The sequence below is a fragment of the Agelaius tricolor genome, unplaced genomic scaffold, assembly GCF_023055355.1.
Source record: "Agelaius tricolor isolate 1412-34295 unplaced genomic scaffold, bAgeTri1.0.p SCAF_1, whole genome shotgun sequence".
Lineage (NCBI taxonomy): Eukaryota > Metazoa > Chordata > Aves > Passeriformes > Icteridae > Agelaius > Agelaius tricolor.
Window position 1 is genome coordinate 97,784,168 of NW_027269261.1, and position 24,004 is coordinate 97,808,171.

At 38.0% G+C, this 24,004-nt stretch overlaps 1 protein-coding gene across 5 annotated transcripts in view; it reads right to left on the minus strand.

Annotated features, from left to right (window-relative positions):
• COL19A1 (collagen type XIX alpha 1 chain) overlaps positions 1-20,237 on the minus strand; it is a 183,827-nt gene extending 163,590 nt beyond the window's left edge. Inside the window, exons 1-4 of one of the 5 annotated variants that reach the window (XM_071445227.1) lie at positions 20,074-20,237; positions 17,935-18,061; positions 9,506-9,580; positions 8,897-8,996 (exon numbers count right to left, since the gene is read on the minus strand). In XM_071445227.1, the coding sequence (XP_071301328.1) occupies positions 8,897-8,996; positions 9,506-9,580; positions 17,935-18,025 (266 nt within the window). In that variant the 5' untranslated portion in view covers positions 18,026-18,061; positions 20,074-20,237. Of the gene's footprint in view, positions 1-8,896; positions 8,997-9,505; positions 9,581-17,934; positions 18,062-18,898; positions 19,253-20,073 lie in introns of those variants that run through there. The other 4 variants (XM_071445202.1, XM_071445210.1, XM_071445218.1 and 1 more) reach the window with 4 other exon arrangements.
• Positions 20,238-24,004: the final 3,767 nt, after the last annotated feature.

A 24,004-nucleotide genomic window follows, 5' to 3' on the forward strand; every position in this document is an offset into this window, starting at 1 on the left:
CAGGAGATATTTTAAAAAGTCAAACAAACTACTGCAATAGAAGATTCACATCCCAAATCCTCCTGTTTCCAAATACCACTTTTACCCATAAAATGAGTGAGCATTATCTACTAATTCTGTACAAGTCACTGCTAGATGTCCATCCTGAGCATGAGCAATGATTTCATGCTGCAATTGAACATGCTACACTTCAAAGTGCATCCACCACAGAGGGTCCTCAGTGCAAGAATTGGGCTGGAATGGCACTTCTTCCCTGCAAGCCTTGGCAATCAGTTCTTGTTACCGTATACACTCCTGGTGAATACTACTATACTTTTTGTTTAATTTCATAGATTAATTTAAACTGGCTGTCACCTAGCATTCTGAACTGCTGGTGTAAGAGACAGGTCCAGGAACAGGGAAAAAAGGGGTGTAGAGTCATGGCCCCTCAATAATGTTATTTGTGTTGTTACTTCTCAGGAGTGGTCCAAAGCAAACCTCACGTGCCTTAACCAATGGACATTTTTGAGATATGCATTCAAAAGTATTTGAGTTAATCAGTACTGCTCACCATAGATTATGAGCACAGAAATTTCTTACCAAACTCTCACAGAATCATAGACTCACAGAATTGTTGAGAAAAGACCTTCAAGATCATCAAGTCCAACCTAGCGCCACCAATAAACCATGTTCACAAGTGCCATATCCATATGCCTTTGTACACTTCCAGGGATAGGGACTTCACCACATCCCTGGGCAGACTGTTTCAATGCTTTACAAAACTTTCAGTGAAAAAAAAATTCCTAACATCTAATCTAAGCAGAAGTCTCAGCAGAGTTCACAAAGAAAACGGAGTAAAAGAGGGAAATTGAATTGAAATTGAAGAGCATTAACATTTTTAATAAAAAGTGTATCAATAATTAGTAGTCTAATCCCTAAAATAAAAAGTACATGAATTTTCCTATGAAAATTAGAAGCACAATGCCATATTAGGAATAATAATCAATAAGTTATTCAAAGCCTAAATTGTCATGCCCAATCCCAGAGTATTTTTAGGATTTTTTTTTTTTTAATAGAATTTTGAGATACTGGAACTAGTCACACTGACTAAATCCAAAAATAACATGATCTCTTGCATGTGGTTCTGTTAATATACCAATAACTGTACATCTTGTTCCTATAGATTACAGATTGTTTCTCAAGTTGAAGTTTATTAAATCATTCCAAGTTTTGAAATGCGTTTGCAGCATGACAAATATTTACTTGAGACAGGCAAGACTGCAATCAGCAAACTCTCAACACTTAGGACTGAACTCAAATTGATACCCACACCTCTAAGTGAAAAACCCAGAACATGGACTGTACTGTCCATTCAAAATCCAAGAAGTATTTTAAAAACTTTGTCAATTTATCTCCATAAACAAAAAAAAAAATACTTCATAGTATGATTATAAAAACTGCAAAGAGCTAACCACATAGAAATGCTCAAGGTCAAAATCTTTCAGAACAAAATGAAAATAAATGAAAATCAGAGTAATGAAAAAAACACCAGGCAGTTTCACTGTGAGACAGACCATGAACTATTTTTAGATATAAAACCTAAAAACTCAGAGGAAAGGTGGGGGAAGGGTATGATATCTGTATGACATGTTTAAACAAAAAGCCCCAGTATAAACACAGATATAGCAGCAAAAACATATTTTTCTAGGTGCAACTTTAGTTAAGAGGAGAAATGCCTGACAGCATAGCTAAAGCAAACTAGATTACACAGTGTTAAATCACAAAAGCCAGAAAAAGAAAGATCTGATTTATTACAGGGATGTTTGTTGTTTTGGTTTTTTTCCTTCATCTGCTGATAAATTACTTTTGAAGCATGTGGCACCATTGCTTCAGCAAGAAAAATTATATGCATTTTATAAAGGCACTTGGATCCTCTCAGCTCAATCAGCAAAACTGATAAATGATCATTCAGTCTCTATATACAACATAATGGGGCTACAGTGCATCCTCAGCTGCGTGCATTATGCCCAGTACGGATCATTGAATTCTGTGTGGTTGCTTATAGCACGGCTGCAGATACCCACAGCTATTCTGGTTTTCCAGAAAACTTCATCTGTACTGGTTTTGCAACCATGTTTTTGTTCTAAGACTATCAAACGCAGACCTTATTAAAGACTTAGATCTGAATCCTCCTTGTACTCGTTTTTGATAGATTTTTCTTCAAAAAAGGTGGCCAAGACAAACCAAGAAAACACTGCAAAGATTTTAAAAATCAGCATGTTTGGCAGGGAGCAAGAGGCATGTAAATTTTTCTGAAAGTTCCCCACACTCTGGAATCACTTAAGGCTCCTTCAGTTAATGCAGTGGTAAATTGAACAACCTTCTTCAGAATTTGTGTCCAAGTTTTTGAACAAGAGTCATTGAGAAGCATCTAGGTGAATTTCTCCTGCTGAATCTAGAAATCAAATAACACAACAACTTTGTCTTGCAATTGCAGTATCTATGAAAATCTATGTTTTAGAAAACTGAACCATAGTTTTGGCATCCATTTCAGATGAAAATAGAAAGGAATTCCCTACAGGAATACATAGCAAAAGTGGAATTGCAGATGCCGTTGTTTCAATCGGAACACTGGGATTCTTTTCCCCAGAGCAGGTTAAACCATGAAAAGCTCAAGGTAGAGTTTCAGGGTTTATTTTATCTAAAGGCAGTGCTGCTGGTGTTGGGGGCAGCCTATCTTGCTCCTTCCCCACTGTCACTGCTCAGATGGCACAGCCACGGGGATCAGCCGCCAGCCTCGCTGAACAGAGAGGCTGATGCTGATGTGGAGGAAGTGAGATGAGGCTGAGAGATGGAGATGGGTGCTGTGAAAGCAAGCTCCTAATTTTATTCTCTTCCAAATAATATTTCTGGCTTTGTTTATTTGGATTTGTTTATGGCCTGCCATGAGGCACATGGGATTCCACACAAACACTGCTTGCCTCCTGCCCACTCTCGCTGTGGAGGAGTGCCCTTAAAGCACGCACCTCACAAAAGCCTCTTCCCTTTATTTGCAAGTGCTTTACAGCAAGAACATCATCACTAGGAAATAAAAGGATGAACACTGCTTCATCCAACAGTGTTTTACCAGTTCAGTTGGTATGACACTGCTCCACTAAGTGCTCCACTCTCAGGGGAACACACTACAGATCAAAGAATTCTAATTTGTTACAGTCAGTAGCTTGATTTAAAAAGATTTTCTAACTCTCTGTTCCCTCACAGTGTGCTTTTAATGTCAGTGCTATACATTTTTAAATGTACTCTTCCCCTCTGCCACCTCTGTCTTTGCCTTTGTTTCCCAATTCTTTCTGCATAGTAAATTACATGTTATATTCTAGCATGATTCAAACTAATATGGACATCAAAATCCAAACAATCCTGAATGTTGAATTTTATAAAAATTGCCATATTTCTTGTACATTTTCAGGCAGAAACAAGCCCCCAAATGCAGAAAGAAATTGACAGGTGATTATTCTTTAAAAGAAGCATTGGTCTGTCATTTTACATGGTAAGAAGCCCCATTTTTCTCCTTAGCTGTGAAATTAAATAATTGGTATTTACAAGGTGGGTACAACACCAATTTGTTCTTTCAACAATAATCACTGTATTTTCCTTCTTTTTAATTTCTGAAATAGAGTAAGTGTTGAAGTTTCTGGAAATAAACACAAAATATATTATGTCAGGATAAAAGAAAGTTTGAATCACTGCAGTTTCTGATCCACTACTTTAAAAGACCTGAAGAAAAATCAGAAATTGTACTACATTCAGGCTCCCACACTCAGGAAGCAAATTCCAAAGGCAAGACCTTTTTCTTGAAAATACCCTGCAACTAAAATACCAGACATTTCAGTCTTAGCATTGTTGGCTCCAACTGCTCAAATGACCTCAAATAAATGTGTGATATAGTAAAGGAGAGGTGTTTTCTTGGATAGCCATCTAATATTTTAATAGATCAAAGGTTAGCAGGATTTTGTGTGAGCACAAAAGCTGGTTTGAATAATTGTAGCTCCTGTCTCAAAACTGGGATAACACCTCATTGCCATTCTCATTCACACTTTAAAAGTCTTCAATGAATTGTTTTGGAAATCAGTGATTATCACGTGTATCTATTCTGTACCATTTATAAGAAAAATGTCTAAAACTTCCTAAAATGCGTCTTACAATGTTTTTCAAGAAGACTGTTGAGGCAAACTCTGATGTTCAAAACAAATGCTATGTACGAAAATAATAAAAAGTCATGCCCAAGAGGATCTTCATGGAGAGCTGAAGTTTATGAAAGGAAGCCAATATTTTTTAGTTTGGTGAAGAGAGTGGTCTCAGCAGATACAAGCAGAGAACAGACATCAGAGAAAATGGTTGCAAAATCACATAGAGATATGTGGCTTTGGGAAAGCAAATTGCTGGCTGTGAAAGCCTTTTAAGAGTGAGCACAGAAACCTCCTCACCTGATGCCAGCTGTGCTCTAGGAAAATGGAATTCCCTCCACATTTTTTTTTTCAATTAAAAAGGCTAGCACTAGAAACAATCAGAAAACCCCACATAAATATTATTCATCACCAATTTCTGTTCTTAGCAGAAAGAATCCTCCTGCCTGGAATTTACTGAGGCAAGTGGGAACAGTATTTCTTCCTCCAGTAACTAGACATCCCAAGGAGGTGAAACACTTTCTCTGAAATATGGCCCAAGCCACAGCTCTTCTGGCAGCAGTGAGTAACAACTTTGCTGGTGGAGCTCGTAGTCCAAATACAGTCAAAATCCAAGCTCCTTTGTAGTATCTTACAAAGAAAGGGGAAGAATTCCTAAAAGAGTTGTGAGAGTAATCCCAACTGCTGTAACTCAGATCATTTAACAGCCAGCTATGATAATCTCCTCAGTAAATTAATATGGTTTGTCAAGCCAAACAAACTACAAAATAAGAAAGCTGTGACTGTGCCATGAAGATTTGCTAATCATGAACATCCATTTCAAAAACATTCTGAAACTCAGCCGAAACCAGCTCATTATCTCCTTTATTGGTGCTTTCAGAAGAGGAAAAAAAAGGCCCACCAGCACCCCAGAAAAGTGTGAAAGAGGAGCAACTGATGTCTGATGCATCTCTGGAGAAAGACAGTGAAATTATTTATCATAGAGCTGTTTAAGCCAACCGAAGAACAAAGATTAGCCTAAAAGGTTTCATGTCCAGAAATACTGTGTACTGCTGGCAGTTCTAAAGGAATGCTACCAGCACAGAGCCCTGTTCTCCTTTATCAGCAAACTCTGTGCCACACTGGGATACACTACATGGGCAGTACATGTTGAAGTCTGGAGAAGAAATATGACTCTATAAGGTATTTGTTGAGATAAAACTAAACCTTTATATAGTTAGTATTATTCTATGATTCTGTGGTGTGATTATGACTATATAATTAGACTGTCTGCCTAACAGTACTTTGCTACAAGTTTATGACTCAAAAGCTCTGTTACACTGCTTTCCTCAGGAATAAGTCCTGTTAAAGTTCACTGAGAACTTCAATAAGCAATTCAAAGTTTTAATAAGAAAAGTATTACTGGCATTACATTAATATATTACAGTCATTTACACAAAGCATAAGAGCTATCCATCTGCTATCACAAGACAAAATATATACAGAACTGCATCACAAAAAGAGAGAAAGACCTACAGCTGAAGTCCAACATAAATAAACATAATCAATTTCCCAAGCTGACAGTGCATTGTAAATTATTTACAACATATAAATAGGTGAAACACTACTCCAGGTCCATTGAAAAAAACCAAAATGGCATCAGAGAAGAAAAATGGCACAGCATAGCTTTCTATTACCCACACTACAACTGAATGAATGAAATGCAAGAGGAGATGTGCTGAGTTACTTGATACTTGCTAGTCAGCTTAATCAGATACTCTCAATTTCCTGCAGGATGGATAACAAACACTGTTCTGCTGCTTACTGCACACCACGTCTACTGAAATATTTTCTGAGGCAGAATGATCCCTAAAGCCATCTAATAACACAAGGAGTCTGGAACCATGCAACCCGACATAATGTAAGAGAAGTAGGTTTAAATAAAAATAATTAATTAAAAGATCTTGTACATGGGTAACCGAGATAGTAAATTATAAGGTTATGATGACAGATACCCAAGTTTCTGACTATCCTTTATTGTAACCCTACCATGTAAAAACCCAAAACCCGACTTCGTGCTCCTCACTGCCATCTGCCCTTATTTTAAAAAAATCCTAAAACTTCAGAAGAGTTTAAAAACCAACACACTTAAAACAAAATGTTTAAAAACTTTTTGCCCGAAGTATTCTCTCAATATCAGAAAGACATTTTATATTCAGCAAACTAAAATAATTAAGAACAGAATTCATCTTTTAATGACATGCATTTGTGTGAAGAAAGGTTAATAAAGGATGAGCAAGATTATTGCCATGAATAACAAGGATTTAATTTTAGAAATTCTGCAGTGCTTACATGTTATTGAAAATACTTTTAACCCTTTCATTGTTCAGGAAGATATATGTATGAGGTACTACTTACTTGCACAGCAAGCTGACTGAAAATCTTATCTTGTACCTCATTATCATCAATAACACAGTATTAATTTTCTGCCTAACTATATTCATTTTTATGCCTAATTTTATTCATATATTAGCACTGATATGCATTTTATTAATCATCATCTCAGTTGCTTCATCCAGCTAAATTTTTCATCCATCAGAGATGCATATTTCTAGGGAAAACTAGAAAGATTTTCTCTTTTGTTTTACCTCTTTAATGAGAATACACAGAATAAAATAACAGGGACAGTGAGGAATATGAGAACCAAGAGACCATGAACGCCAAGCCACCTCCCTCCCAGGTTTACTCAAAACTGAAATTCTTTAGCCCATGCCCAAGTTACACTGGAAATGGGGAAAATCCAGATAGCCATTTTTTCTCTCCTTTCAAAAAGCTGATGACATAAAATATAGGAAAAAAATATATAGTACAAAAAAAAAAAAACAGCCAAACAAAATAACCATTATGACTTTCCTTGCAATAGCTGATATTTAGGGCTTTGCTAGGTCACAGCTATCATCCATGGTGTGAATTCCCCATTTTCATTGCCTTCATTAATAAATTTTTTTCAAAAGAAGTAGAAAAAAAAGACACTCGTATATTCAGGCCTACTAAATAAAGCTAAGAAAAAAGCTTTATGTTTTTTAACTTCAACATGACCTCTCAGACCACTTCTGAAACCACTCAGAAATTCTTAGAAATCAATACTTTGGATCAAGAATTTTACCTCAGAGTAATATGAATTTTGAATAATTAACCCTTTTGCAATTTCTATCTCCTTTCTTTTCCATTTTTGGCACTAATTTTCTCACTGTTTCAAAATAAAGTCAGCTCACAAGATGCATTTCTTAGCACTACTTAACTTCTTATTCCTAAAGGAAAATTGCTCCACATTTTTTGTTATTGCTTCAAATTTTCTACCTTTCTGTAGTTTCATGTTTCCCTCAAATTCCCATAAATTGGATAAAAAGCCTTGTAAAAAAAGGAAAAATTAATTTTTTTTTTTAAATAAAGTTTTCTTACTAAAAATCTCTCAAAATATTTTTAGTAAAGACATTTATGGGTGGTACCTATCCTGTTACTCTTCCAAAGACAATCTGGATAATGCTGGAAAGGTCCTAATAAAAGAAGAGGACTCTGTCTCAAGTAATTTTGTCCAGTAAATTTTCCTTCCATAGCATCCAATGTATTTTAAAAAAGAGAAAGTGATTAGTTTAATTTTGCAGTATTACCCAAGCACAAAAATTTGCACTTACAGTATCTAATATATCAGAAAACCTTAGAGAACCTAAACATTCTAAATTGCTAGATGAATTCTTTCTGTAGTCACACTCCTCCCACAAAGATCATTTGTTTTGTGTCTGGTTGCCTCCAACTCTCCTCTTCCTCCTTCCCCCTGGCCTCATGCTACTCACAATCCCTCTATGCTATGCCCAGGATCCAAGCAAAGGGGAAGTCCAAGGGCCAGGTGTGTTTTTTTACTAGGCAAGCTGGAGCCAGACCTCTTGCAACAGAAAATACCCAACCTGAAGACATGGGAATACAGTTGCTTCCCTCGTCATGGCAGGAACACGCTGTACAGAAACCACAGTCCCATGACTCAGAGCACATCTCAACCAAGAAGCTCTGAGATGATCCTCTCTCTCCACTGAGCTCAGGGAACTTGAAACTACATTCCTAACTGCTTCTTGACATTTCCTTGTCCCTGTGCAAACTGAAGTCCATCCAATCCAATTGTGCCCTGCTCTCTTTCACTGTCCTTTTGATTTTTCGTGCAGTCTCTGCTTTTCATCCCACCCTGTGCCAGAATAGGATTTTGCCTACTTTCTCCTCTACACCGAGTGCCCACTGTTCTGTTGCTGCTCAAAGGCAAAATGTGAATACCAGGAAAATTTAAAAAAAATAGCATTCAAGGAAATGGTGATACTCTCTTTTTAATCTTGACAGCAGTAGTGAGAGAGAGGACAGACTTCACTGAGGACATTAGTATAATACTTCCTGTCATACCATGAAAGTTATATGTTTCCTTTGTTTTATAAATATTAATGCATTAACAGTGGAATTTTCAGTATTAGAATCATGATTTGAGAAAGTGCTATTCACAATTAACTTACTACCTATGTACTCCCAGATTCCAGAAGAATAGCACACCAAAATCAAAATGCTTCCCACAGAAAAAAAAATGAAAAAAGCCTAAAAACAGCTATACTGCTTTCTATGGCATTCTTTGGATGCATGTTCAGTGATTCAGTTAATTAGTAGCATTGAGTTTGAGCTCTATCTTTTAAAACCTAAGCATGAAAGTAGTATCTTACCTTGTATCTCTAATGAGAGGTGCACTTCCCAGTTTAAAGCAGATCTTTTCCCCACCACAAGATGTTTGCCTTAAAGAAAAGCTTTCTGCCAGATCAAACCCTGTAAAATAGAACACAATACAATACAATTATAATGGAATTTAAATACTGTAAGTAAAAAATAATTTTTAGCATACTTGAATACAAGCATATTAGCATTTCTAGAATATAGACTGACAAGATATTTTGAAAAGTAGAATTTGAAGTCAGAAAAACTTTCAATATTTATTTTATAAGAACTATTCATGCAAAATTCACTTGGTAGATGACTTTAAAACTTGAAAAATGAATTTGCTAGTTCTTTTAACATTTGAATGTATAAGAATGCAGGATGATTGGAAAAAAACATGGAAATTAGTGTGGCTGCCGAACTTGAACCAATATTTTTGGGGAAAAACATGTTCTGGGATGCTGCCACCTTCCTGGTAGCAGCAGCAGCTTTTGGTGCTTGGGGATTGCATTCTGTCCTAACCTTTCAATTTTAAAGCCAGCTTCAGTCAGACTATAATTACATCCAGCAATCATTAGCAGCTAATTAATACAGATATCCATATTAGCTTGGTCATTTACCTGATACACCACGACTGTCTCTGTTGATTTGTTTGAGATGACGGGAAACAGTTTTCATTAAAGGACACACAGCACCTTCAAGAGAACACAGTTTATTATCTATGGTAAAATGGTATCAAACTAACAGGAATTGAACAAACTATCATGGCAGTTATGGTAATATTGACAGGAATGTTGCTTTTTGTCGCTTTAGGATATGAAAAGCGGCAATAAACCAAATTACAAAATCTAATCAAAAGCAAATTTTATACTACACTTCCAATAATATAAGCAGATAGAATTTTTATCACATTTTAATTCAGCTGCCTGTGGTTAAAGTTCATATAAACAATATAGCCAGAAGAAAACCATTAAATTCTTACCATGCTGTTCCCATTTATAACACTCTATAAAGCAGCAATATCTGTTCCAAGTTCTTTTTGTATTTCTCACTGTATTACTAGAAAATATTTTCCCCCATTCATTAATATGAAACAATATTGTATTTTGGGAAAAAAAGCACAAAAATTAAGTAGGGGAGTAGTCTGGACCAAAGTGTTTTTGTAAGCAAACAGAATGTTCTAAAATTTGGAACACGGTAAACTGAGGTTAAATCTAACTGAACCCTCAGATAAGACACTGTATTATTAATATGCAATATTAATCATTATTACTTCTTACTTGCACTAAGTCCTTTATGCTCTTTTTTTTTAATAGATATACAAGAATGTCCACTTTTAAGAAGGAAATACAGGAAAATATCACTTTTGTGCAGGGGTCTGAAATATGGCTTGCTATTTAACAAGTTTTGCAAATAGCCCTGCTAAATTCTAAAAAAGAACCCTAGTAAATCACAGATGACAAGTTGGTCTGTCAGCTTATCAAGCACAGAGCTTTGTGAGCTGATGCAACTGAAAAGATGTCCAAGGTGTATCTGAAGCTGCTGAGCAGTGAAGGTCAAGGCACTTTCTGAACCATTAGTTCAATTAAAAAAGTAAGGAATGTCCTATCATTAACCCGGAAATTATCTATATTTGAATGCTTCATGAGAGCATCCAGACCAAACATTGGTATTAAAAATGGCTATATTTGTAATCTTAAAGCATGTGAAATTTGTCATTCATTCTGTAGTTATGTAGAAAGCATATTATCCTTCAAAACTCTTAAATGCTATTAAATATATTTCAGAATTTGGTCTCGATTAAGAATGGCTAATTGGAAATAACTAGTAAAAGTGACAATATATCATATAATACAGACATAAAGACACTCCCTGATAATGTGGTTAATGAAAGCTATGTTAACTATTTAAAGAACAGACCGGGTGAAACAATTTTTTTTTTTGTAAGATTCATTAAGTTCCACGTGCTTCATCACAGTTACAACTAACAATTGACTACTACAAGTAACATCACAGATAAATTGATTTCCTTCTAAGGCTCTCAGAAAATAAATTCTTTTCTTTCCCTCATATAGATCCATAAATACGTGCATATGCATGTTTTTCCCTGTACAGATAGAGTTTCATGGTGAGATTAAATATATGCATGAAAAACTCTGTAAATTCCCATTCCCCAGAAAAGACACTGAACTGTAAAGAATATTCGTGTTGAAAACTCTGAAGTGAAATCTTTCATCATTCTTGGTTAGCAGGAAGTTTTATACAGTGAGAAAAGCATTTGCTGGAACTACACAGTAACATAGCAATTTCAATACACCAGTTGATATATACACACATGGGACAGAAACAGGTTCACCTTAGATACCCTTTAGTTTACAAACCTCAAGCTTCAATCAAATACAGATTATTGAACTATAGAATTCTATACACAGCCACTCTAAACCAATGAATGATGTTAGGGTACATTTACATAACTATAGCTCTAAGAAATAAGCTGGCATAAAGGAAGCCATTTATGGCTGAAGTCACAAAAAATGTCAGACATACATGGATAGATATTTTTTCTTAAATCAACAGGTTTCCTAAGGGCCTTTTTCAAAAATATTCAATAAATTTCAAGGTAGATTCTCCTTTTGGTTAAATTCTTGGCAGTACTTATAAGAGCAGACAAAGAGTATTTATTGCTGATTTTACCCTAAACTGATGTAAGCTTTTGAGAACTTGGGACACAAGTGTGCTTTTTTTTTTCCCCAGCGTTAACTTACATGAGTGTTGAGCAGTGAAAGACTAGAAAGTTTGAGCCTATTCCCCAGAGCCACTTTCTTCCAAATAAAGACTCAAACCTTAATTTTTGTGCTATCCAGATGATAGCGATGATTCCTCACATGCCACAGACTGGACCGTGGACCTATTTTTATCAGTGGCACAACAGTCACACCATAGACAGGCCATTTAAGTGTTATTTATTTATTTGTATTCCACATCCCCAAAAGAACTGAAAGGGTTACACGAATCTTCTATTGCACTCCTTTAGTTCAGTGCTATTCCTTCTACCAGAGAGCTAAGGGAAAACACTCAAATAACAAGACCAAACTCTCTCCATACCAAGACTGACAACTTTCATTACTATAGAGCGATGAAAATTCTTTCTGCAATTACAGCTTGCATAGTTAACCTCTTCCACGATTTTTTGACTGCTAGCAGATGCTTAAATTTTCTTTAGCCTGAGACAAAACAGGCAGTTTGCCCATTCAACATGTGGGCAGATGAATGACAAGGCCTACATGAAGATATTCAGGAAAGAAAAAGAACAAGATAAACACTTGCTGTTAATCCAGTGGGAAACCATGAATCTATCTGGCCTGTTAAAATACATTATTATAAAATTCATGAAATAGTAAGAAGAACAAGCTTACATTTATGCACTAGATTGCCCTGCACATGATAAAACTGCATCTGTGTGGACTGAAATAAAAAATTCATATAAAACCAATGATATCATAAGGTCAAGTTAATGTATCTTTAAATTAATGATATCTTTACCTACCCATACAAAAAAGTTGGCCTGGATCTTTATAAATCAATGAGTTCTAGCTATGAGCTTATTAATATAAAATCAATCCAATAATCTTGAAAGTATTAATTTATTTAGACCAAGCAGGTACATCACAGATCATTGTCTTCTCTCTCATTACTAAGATTAGTAAGAATTTTTTGGTTTTTTTTCTAATAGCATAATTTTAAAAAAAAAAAAAAAAAAAGGCATTGCATCTAGACATATCTGTTGCAACATGCAATGGCGCGTTCCACATTCCTGGAATGATCAGGACACCTGTTGAAGCACACTGCAACTTCCATCTAGGCACCATGCTCAGCTTTCCATTCCATGCAAACGAGGACAAAAGAGACTGTGGTGTGTGCTTCAGTCTCCCTCTTACAGATAGTTATCTCTTGTGTGCACTTCCTGAGGGGGAACTGAAACTTCCAATGGGCAGTCTTGGCTTCTTCAGATTCGCGTAACCTGTAATGGCTAGATTCACATTGCAAGTACCCATCTGCTACCTTATAACCAAACTTCACATTCAGGTGAGGTTTTTAGCTGCCATCTACCACCACTGACATGCACATTGCAAAGGCACTGAAGCTTCCATGAGTAGCCATGACCACACCAATGAATGTGGCCAAACACCAAAGCCCAACCTATTGTATACCCACATCCTGTGTCAACTCGAGCTTCAGGCAGAAACCCATATTACCTAAGATTTTTCTCATACTTCCCATACATGGATCAGGCTTCATAAACACACAGGCAACCTCTTCAGAGCTAGTGACACACCTGCAAATATCAGCAATGATATCCAGTAATATCAAACATATTCATAATGAAGATAAGCAGATCCAGCTGGCTTGCTTTCAAGGTCAAGAATTCAGATTTCTTATATATCTCTAGCTTCAAGTATACAGGCATGTGATTTTTTTGTATTCTTTTATTTTACTCTGTAAAGAAGATTATATTACATTACAATGTTAAAATTAAGACAAGGGTAGGAAGAATGAAGGGAACGTGATACAGTAAAGAAGTCAACTTCAAGTCTGGTGACTATTTAGATGGTTATGAAGTAATGTAACAGCATTGGCAGGCAGAAATAAGAAATCCAAGAAACAGAGTTCAAGGATTAGGATATTCACATTAGGCCCCTGGAGAACTATATTCTCCCATGAAAAAGAGTAAGTAGTGAAAAGCAGGATTTCATATTATTTGAGACAACCAGCACCACTCAACTTCAACTTCTCAACTTCAACACACTCAACACACCTCTCAACTTCATTGAGACAACCAGCACTGCTTCACCAAGGGCAAGTCTTGCATGACTAACTCAGTGGCCTTGCACAATGGAGTGACTGCATCAGTGGACAAGGGAAGAGCTATGGATGTCACCTGGATTTCTGCAAGGCCTTTGACATGGTCCCCACAATATCTCTGAATTGTAGAGGCTGGGATTTGCTGTGTAGACTGCTCAGAGAATGATGAATTGGTTGGACAGTCACATCCAGAGGGGAGTGGTCAACTCCTCAATCTCCAGATGGAAAACAGTGGCAAATGGTGTTCTGTTTGGGATCAATGTTATTTAATTAATTAATGACATGGATGAAGGGATTGACTGCACCCTCAGCACATTTGCAGATGACACCAAGCTGAGTGATGCAGTTGACACACCTGAAGGACAGGATGTCATCCAGAGGGACCTGGACAAGTTTGAGAATTGGGCTCATAGGAATCTCGTGAGGTTCAACAACGTCATGAGAATGCTGCACCTGGGCAATGCTCAGTTTCAAAACAAGCTGAGGGTTGAAGGAATTGAGAGCAGCCCTGACAAGAAGGCTTTGAGAATACTGATGGATGAAAAGCTGGAGATGAGCTGACAATGTGTGCTCACATCCCAGAAAGCCAATCATATCCTGGGCTACATCTAAAGAAGCATGGCTAGCAGATCAAGAGAAGTGATTCTGCCCATCAGCTCTCACGAAAAGCCCCCCACCCTGACTACTGTATCCAACTCCAGGGCCCCAGCACAAGAAAGATGTGGACCTGCTGGAACAGGTGCAAAGGAAGGCCACAAAAACGATCAGAGAGCTGGGGCATCTCTCCTGAGAACTAAGGTTTTCAGCCTGGAGAAGAGAAGGCTCCAGGGGGACCTTATTACATCCTTCTAGCCAGTGGGCCTGTAAGAAAGATGGGTACAGACTTGTCATCAGGATCTGTGGTGACAGGACAAGGGCTAATGGTTTTAAATAAAAGAAGATTTAGACTAGACTTGACAATAATGGTGGTGAAACACTGGAATATGTTGCCAAGAGAAGTGGTAGATGGCCCATCCCTGGAAACATTCAAGGCCAGGTCAGATGGGAATGTCAGGACTATGAAGACATTGTATGTGACAGAAACTATAGGGTCATTATACTGATTTGGAGAAGTATCTAGCTGTACTAAAACATTAAAACCAAAAAGCTGAACTGATTTGCATACTTGAAATCACTCACTGTATTTGGGCTAAAGCGCCTATCTAAAATCATGATCCATAGCCAATACTTTTCACAGCACGTTCCATGTCAAAAGACAAGGAAAATTCACCATGCCTATTAGTCTCAGCACTCTGTTTATACTACATTTTTCATGGATTAGCAAGTGGCTTTAAAAAACTCTAATTGTAAAAGAAAGTCGAAAAAGAAGCAATGATCTGGGAATGAGACAGAATCGTAATATTCTTAATATAAAACTGTCAGGAATGATCAAATTAGAACTTCACATGTCACTACAGAAAGAGCTAACGTCCACACTCAAACCCCAAATATTCCCAATAATAATAAGTCGACAACATGAAGAAAGTATGCTTGCAGTCAGATCAAAAATATGCCTCCGGAAAACTCCTGAACTCTCTCCCCTCAGATTTGCTATACCCCATCATGGGAAGCGAGTGCTTCCTTCTAATGAACACTAAGCATATCAAAACATGAGAGCTGAAAGAAATCTTCTATGTGAATCTAATGCTTACTGGCACCCTCAGAGCCTAAGGAGGACTGCTCCAAGAAGAGCCAGCATACTCTCTCAGCCTCCGACTCTTTTTTCAATTCTGGTATTTATTCATTACAATATTGGTCCAATGAATAAGTCAAAGTATATTCAGCATGTCTGCTCAGAAAGCTCAAATCAATCCTTCTCCTAACACACTTCCTCCCCTCACCACCCTCAAATTAATTTTAGTCTACACTTTTCCATGTATTTGAAGCCATTCTTTTAGATTCAAGTAGATTGGGTGAGAAATTTCAAGATGTAAATATAATAATTTCAGATCCTACCTAAATGTGCTTTGCTGGAAAAGTTTCTATTTTAGCCCAGAGAAATAAATGCTATGCATATGTTGTTGAAGGAAGAAAACCAAAAAGATCATCTAGGCAGATATTGAAGGACAGATGCTGATTTAAACAGACCTTGTACATGGGAGGGAACAAAGGCCCAAGAAAGAACAACTGAATACAAGACAGGGAAAAAACCCCAAACCTTTACATATTACTCTCTCCATGAAGAAAGCAGATTTCAAATTTGTAACAGATTCACCTGCATACAAATTATAAAACTGGAGCAAGACAACTTTGCCACACAGAGGAGTCAGTTCAGCTGAACAGAGGAGAGTAACAAAAGTTTGGCAGAAGGATCTGCACCACTTTTACCACTGCTCCACTCCTGGGTCCATTCTTTCCCAACTCCTGCTTTCTGGTCTATAACTCGCATTTCTTTTTTCAATGGTAACCATTCCTGCAAACTCTACTAGAGTCTCTTTCCTCTTATCAACTGGAGTTTATCTCCAGGCTTAACTCACACACCTGCTGTTGGCAGAGCTGCTCAAGCTGGCAGCTATCAGCTTGTTATTCCTCACCATCTGCCTGTACCTCCACAAACGGAAGGAGCCTCTTTCAAGTGCACACCCTCAGTTATTCACAGGAGAGGTTCAACCTCTCCTTTTCTTCCTCGCAGTTCAATTGGACCCATATTTGGTCTATTTGTGGCAATCAGGCTAAGGAAAACTGCAACTTCACCATGGGCTGCTTAGCTACAAACTTCTAACAGAATGTACTGCATAGTTCAGATACACTGTTTATTTGCAGTTCAGTGTATCTGCCACATCTTCTGTGGCTGGCCCAACTTTTAACTAAGGCATCATTTCATTAGAAAAAAAAATATAAAAGAAAAGAGACATTGCTTCCTGGAATTTTGTTTTAACATTTTTCAGTCTATATCACTAGGGAACCTTCTGTACTAGCACCATTTTAGCACTTTAAAAACTTCCCTTCTGCAACCCACTACCTAGCAATGACAGAATAAAACCTATTTGTCTTCTTTCAGACAGAATGATTTCACAGCTATGATGTATGCTTGCTCTCTCAGAGGGGTTAAGAATAATTCATCAGCAGAGCACTTAGCCTCACTGCCCTAAAAATATAAGGGGAAAAAGACTTTGACTTAAATTCTGTCTCTTCACAATGCATTATTATTACCTCAGAGCCCACACATTACACTTATTATTTATTCATTATTACTGTTTATATTTTCCAGGGGTAGTAAAAGGATTATTTTTCTAGTCATGGACTTTTAAATTTCTTGGGCCTGAGTTATAAATGAGTTATTGAAATTCAAAGTTGTTGTTGTGTGTGTAGTTTCCATTATCTTTTATAAGATTTCTGGAAAGGAGCAACATTACTAAGAGTTAATTTTATTTTTGAGAAAAAACCCAAGTCAATTTAAATAGCAATAAACATGTTTTCTGTGCTAATAATTTTAGAAAATTATAATAAGTTGAAGTACTTGCTGAGGCTGAGTAATTCTAGAAAACTGATGTTCCATATTTGACAAGCACATATGATGTGCCTTTAAGACAGAATTTGCCACATTCTGGAGAGTTAATGTAGAGTTTAAGTGAGAACACTAGATAACATGTGGAAAGTAAAAGAAAGAGGAAAACAGAGAAATCTGAGAAAATTTGCAGAAGATGGGAAACAGCTTTTAAGTTAAACAATATCTTTTTATTTCCTTTCCCCACCTTCTTAGGAAAAAAGGGGTTTCTTTCACTCTGCGTGAAATGTATGACCCAGTTTAGGAATTAAGTATAGGTGCAGTTAACATGGGCATTAGATTGTTTAGGTCAATGTGATAACTGGTCTGCACTAATAAAGCCATATGATTCTGTTCACAAAAGTTTTGCAAACTCTGATATATAATCTTGATTTGTATGGTAGGAAAAGAAAAGTACAAAATGAAGCTCCTAGGAACTACAATTACCTCCAAACATGAATCTTCCAAGCACAGGAAGCAGAAAGGCTGCTCTGGAACTGCTTCAAACTTAGTTCATTTCAGAAAAGAGATTAAAACAACCTTGTATAATTTTATTTGTTCATATTGTTTATTTTCTATGTGCTCTTGTTATTTGCTAAAAATTTTTCAGTACTGAGATTTATGCCTTTGGTCTGTGATGGACAAGAAAAATGGAAGTACCTGTGTGGTCACTGACAGCCAGAGACGTAGAAACAGGAAGGAGGAAGACTGCCATACAAAGCCAAACTATGCAGGATCCAGTGTACTTCATCTCCCCCTGGACACATGTGAACAAACAGCTACAAATCTGAAATGAAAAAGAAGCATATTCAGAACAATCTCATCTTATTCTTCTCACCTCACCTTGTCAGAATGCTGCAAACAAGAACTTCTTAACTGTGAAGAGGAGTTGCTAGTCATATACAAGTGTATAATTTTTCAGTTTAAGGAGCTACAAAAAAGGTTTATGCCAGTTTGGAAATAAATGATAAATATCCTCCTTTTTAGTTCTTTATTAATGAACACAGAAGTAACACCTTAGAAATGCTAACTTGGAGATATTAATTGTAAAGGCACTGAATGTTCATTTCATTAGTAATTACTAATTTTCTTTTATATTTCTCCCCAAATTATTTTTCATTATTCAATATATTAGTTAAACTGGTGTCACAACACTTACAGTGACTGCTAAGGTAGTCCTCAAATGGAACAAAGGCAACATGCAATTGTTTAACCACAAAAGAAACCAAAATGCAATATTTCTCCACCTTGCAAAGTGCCTAGAGCAGCCTATACTGAATTTCTAGTTTAAATCTCACAAAAGTACAGGCTTCAACAACACAAACTGGTACTGTCATTAGAGGACAAAAGCTTCTTTTTCTAAGCCAACTGCGACATATAAATACACATGAATTTAATGAAACACAAAATATCTAATGTTTTTCTAATCACATCTTCTGTAACAAAAGGAAATCACATACCTAAGATGCAATTGTTATAATTATTTTTGCAAGGCACCTTATTTATCATGAAAGCTATTCTGTCATAACCTGACATCAACTATATCATGATTAACTTTTCTAGCCTTCCCACCAGCAGCAAAGCGAATACATGTTGAAATGAATTATCATTTAATTTCCTGCACCTGCTTTACAAGCAGGCATCGGGAATTCAGTAGAGCCGCCTGCTCCGGAGGTCTGCTTTGGTCTGCTTTTCTGCAGGGCTCTGATCACCAGCACCGCCACCCCCTCGCTGCCGCCGCACCTCCGGGCTTGGGTCCTCTCCCGCCGGCTGCTCCAGGAGGCTCCGCTCCCTCGCACCCCCGGAGCCCACGGGGCGCCCGTGCAGCGACGCGAGCCCCGGCAGCGCAGACTCCGAACCGGCAGCGCCGGCAGCGCCGTTTCCCTTGGATCGAGCCGCGTTTGCCGGAGGGAGGGCTCAGCCCTCCGGGCGGGAAGGCAAGCGGGCAGCTCTCCCAGCCGGGCAGCGCCCCCGCCCCGCTGCCGGAGCCGCTCTTCGGCCCCCGCCCCGGGCTCCCTCCGCCCCGTCTCCCCGGCCCCTGCCCGCGGCGCCGGGACCCGCGGCAGCCCGGGCAGGCAGCGAGGGGCAGGCGGCCGCCGCCGCTTCCTCCGCAGCCCCGGGGCGGAGCGGGGCCAGGAGCCCGCCCGGCCGGCGGCGCCTGCGAGCGGGGCAGCCCCGGGGCGGCGGCGGCACCTGCGCCGGGCCAGCAGGTGAGGGGCCGCCCCCGGCCCCCGGCGGCCCCATCGGGCCGGGACGCGGCCGCGGCACCGCCGGGCTGTGCCCGAGAGCCGCGGTGCCCCCTCCCCGCAGGGCACTGCCCGCCCGAGCCGCTGCTCGCTCACCAGCGCGCTCCCAGCCGCTGCGGGCAGGCCACCCGGCACGCCTGCTAGTTACAAGGTAGGCTTTTAAATGTAAATATATGCACAATTAGTATAGTGGCAATTCGCAACAGTTTCATCAGTTTTGTAAATTACTGCTCATTTAGCAGGGCTGTTTTTATTTGCATATCTTAGCGTACACCTATTGTCACCCATTAGCATATACAATGTATTTACAGAATCACGAGCAGAATACTATGGCACAGGCTGATTACAGTACGTTAAAAACTTACGGTATACATCGTGTTTATATAAGACATAGTTAACATTAGCAATGATAAACTTAAATGACAATTTTGGAAATCAAAACCAAAAACCCTTGAAGAAAAACACCTCAAAACAAGCCAGGAATAGTGTAGCGTGTGCGAGTGTGCACATGTAAGATGTTTAGATAATTGACTACACATAGTGAGTGGCTTACCTTTATTTTTTTTATTGTTGTGTCCCCCAGAAGCGCTGAAAATGCCTGTACAGAGCTGCTGTAGTGCCGAGGAGTTGCTAGAGTGAGTCTCCAAAGAGTGGTAGAGGGGGATGCAGCTCTGTCCTTATTAGTCTCACAGTGTGACCCTCCCACTCAGTGAGCACAGAATACTCTGCAAGAAAGAACAAACAGCCACCCAGACACAGATTTTACATAATTATATGTGTGCATCCCAAGTCAGGTAACAATGTAAGAAATGTTTGGAGTTTTTTCTCCTTCCCCCTACCTCTCTAAAAGCACCCTCTCAGCAGTTCCATAAATTAGACAGCCGTGGTATGAATGCATGAATGAAAGAGTATCTGGTTTCTAGCTGTGAAGAACCAATTATGTACATTATTACACTGGCAGAAACTAGCTTTTATCTTTTAAGTGTAAGCATACTTTAATTTTAGATACTTTTATATACTTCACCATAAATTTAAAAATCAGCCATGCAAGCAACCAAGAGGGTACACCTATTTATGGCACTGATGCTGTAATGCACAGTGAATTACAGAAATTTGTTCTGCCTTTTAAAATCTATCATTTGCAAACCTGAATGTTCTTGAACTTGTAATATCATCTGTCTGTGATGGCATGGTGAGACTGAGCACTGCCACTGGCTCTTAGCTGAATTTGCCAAACTGCACTTCTGTCAGGTTCTCCAAGTGTGCTTGTGGCAGTTTTCTGAATTGCACTTTAAAGATGTGAACCAGATAGAAGGACAAAGAGAAGTAAAACAGCTAGAAACAGATATACAGAAGACAGAGAGTAGGGCCTCAGTATATTATTTATTTATTTATTTATATCCAAGACATATTTTATCTTTTTCTAGTTGAATTATTCTGACGGGAGAAAAAAAGGAAGGTGGTCATATGAAAATTTATCAGCTTAACATCAATTTAGCCAATTGGTCTTCAGATCAGAAAATATATAGGGTAAACTTTCTTCTACCCCCAGCTCCCATACCCCAAATCCTCCCACCCACTCAGCAGATTTTGTTTCCTCAGTGTTTCCTCATTTCAATCAAGATAACTAGCCAGTATAACCAACAAATCACATGGAAAGACATGATTATCTTCCTGGTTTGAATTTCAAAACAGTTGTTGTTCTTCCCAACTTAGAATCACGAGAGAAAGATGAAATTGCAGCTTACGTACACATCTGCTGGGGTGTTTTATTCCATGGCTTGCCACAGGCTTGTGGTGTAACTTTAGGCAAGTCACACTTCTTGCTTGCTCATTCTGAAAATTACAGAAAGTAAAGCTGTCTTACCTCTCAGGATGAGGTGCAAGAGCCCAATCCCACAGCTGACAAATCATCGGAGCCTTCTTCTTCTCCTTCAGACTCTTCATTTGATAAAGGCCTTAATGCTGAGCCCTAATTCTGTGTTTCAGAGTTGTGAGATCCTCAGTTGAAACACCCTTTGTAAAAAGTCTGCTCATAATAAAAGGCATCTTTTTTTTTTTTTAATTTGAGAAGAGCTGCATTTCTCATTGCTCTTTCAAGCTACAAGATTCTAATTTTTTTTACTTCTTTTTACATGTTCTAAATACCTGGATTCATCTACTTTACATGAATTTAAACAGTCTCATTAATTTCAATCAAATATAAGCTCTGAAGTTGCTAAGCATTTTAATTGCATAAGAGTTTGCACATACAATCAGTTTATCCTTTAAAGAAATATTTCTGCTTCTTAAAATTTCAGTAATGCTTCAAGGTCCAGACCCAAATACGGTCTTCATTTCCTGTAAAGCAAGGACGTTGCTTCCCTCGCAAAATACTGACACTACAAATAGAAAACTAAATACCTTATTTGGGCCATGTAAACTTAAAAAAATACTTTACATCTGCATGAAAGCAATAAGTAGAAGAATTAGAAACTGCTACAACCTTCTCTGACTAATACATACTCACAATGTACTCTGGGCCACATCTTCAACTAAACAGGATTATTCCAGTTCACATAAATCAAAGGAATTACAGGGATTTATACTAGTTGAGGAGCACCACGTTAGGGACTGCCATCATATGTATTTATGGACAACACTGTTCACATTATTAAAAGCAGTTTGAATGACTAGTGACATGAAAATTGGGAAAAAGAAAAACCTTACTGTTTAAAAACCTCTGTCATGACCTCCAAAAACTGGTTTCTCTGTGTCTCCCATAATATAGGAAGCAAAGCCACAACTGGTGACATATCTGTTGCTCCCAGTAACAGCTTAGAAATCCCAAACACTTCCTCACCTGCAGTTACTGATGCACTCCAGAGAAAATATCTATACTTTGTCTTATCTGCTTTAAATCTGGGAAGTACTGGAAAAACTGATAAGCTGAAGCAGCAGCAGCCAATGGATGATATCCCATCTTGTCTTTGCAGCAACATATTTTTCCAGCTATCTCAGAGTTTAGCTAAAGCACACAGAAGGCAGAATTAGACCTGGATCCAGGAAAGAGTCAAGGAAAATACACCAAGAATCAGAAAGTAGAGAAATTTAGGTTTGAAGCCATACTTAGCACAGACATGCAGAGAACATTCCATCTCCTGTGCCAAGGCAAAACTGCTCCACTGAACAGCTTTTACTACAACTACAGTTGCAGGCAAGATGCAGAGGGAAAAGGTGAGAGAATCAGGGGGCTAAAGCACTGACTTTTTTTTATAGAAAACTTTTCTATATTGCTAACACTCACTTTCACCCTTTGTTTCTTTTCTTGTCATGATTAGATATCCAAACCAGCCAAGTTGCATAATTCGCTCTCTGCGTGGTGTTAACAGATTTGTCTCCATCTCGTTAGACCCACATTTTAAACTGTTGCTTACAACAACATGTATGCAGGAATGAAGCTGTAAACTTGGACAAAAGTCTTTAAAGGCAGCAGTATCCTACTTGAAAAAAGTTTTGTAAAAGGAGATTAATTTGAAACGCCCCTTACCACGCAATTTCTCGCTGAATGTAGTGCTCAGTGTTTCTGTTCTGTTGAGTAAGCCCTTATGTGGCATTGTTCCTTGCCAGATGATCCTTTCTGCCCTCTGCAAGATTTCCCGGTCACGACAACTGCATTCCACTGAAGCAATTAAAATATAAATGCTTTTAAATACATGAGACTGAACTATGGTGAACTTAGACGAAACAGGTGGAATCCCAGCCCTGGGGAAGTTAATGGAAATTTTAACATTGATGTAAATGGAGCAAAAATGTCACTCAAATGATGGCACTTTGGCAAAAACTACATAAAAAGGGAATTATTTATATGCCTGTGCACACATACTAAGCACTTCTAAGCATCAAAGCCAACAGAAAAGCTGGATGTCACTTGTTTCTGCTATTGGAGACAAAAAGGAAAAAACCCAACTGCTACTTCTTCTACTGCATACTTAAGCAGCTCTCAGATTTTCAGTAGGGGCCAAAATAACTCAAAAAAAATACAAACAGAATACTTATCATTATAGTTTTGTGGTATTTGTTGTCTTAGCTCAGGCATTTTCTCTACTCTTTGACACTTTACAACGTGTCCTAAAATAACCAATTGGTAGTAAATATAATGGTACAGCAACCAAAAATAAAAAAAGAATGAAAAAAGGTACATTTTTATCTTATCTGCTACTGATAAACCCAATCTCAAAAAATAATCATTCACAATGTTTAGTGTTATCTGGTTCTAATATGTATCATATTTTTAATAGTGGCATTGTAATTCAAAATGTACACTTTTCAAAGTAAATAAATCAATGTCATGATATATTGCTTATATTTACCAGTCACAAACATGCCAAAAACTGTATCATATGCTTTGAACAGTATTCATTATTATTCAAAAAAATTACATTTCTCAGTATATACTTAAAAATGTAGTATATACTACCCTTAAAGTGTTAGTTCAAAAATTC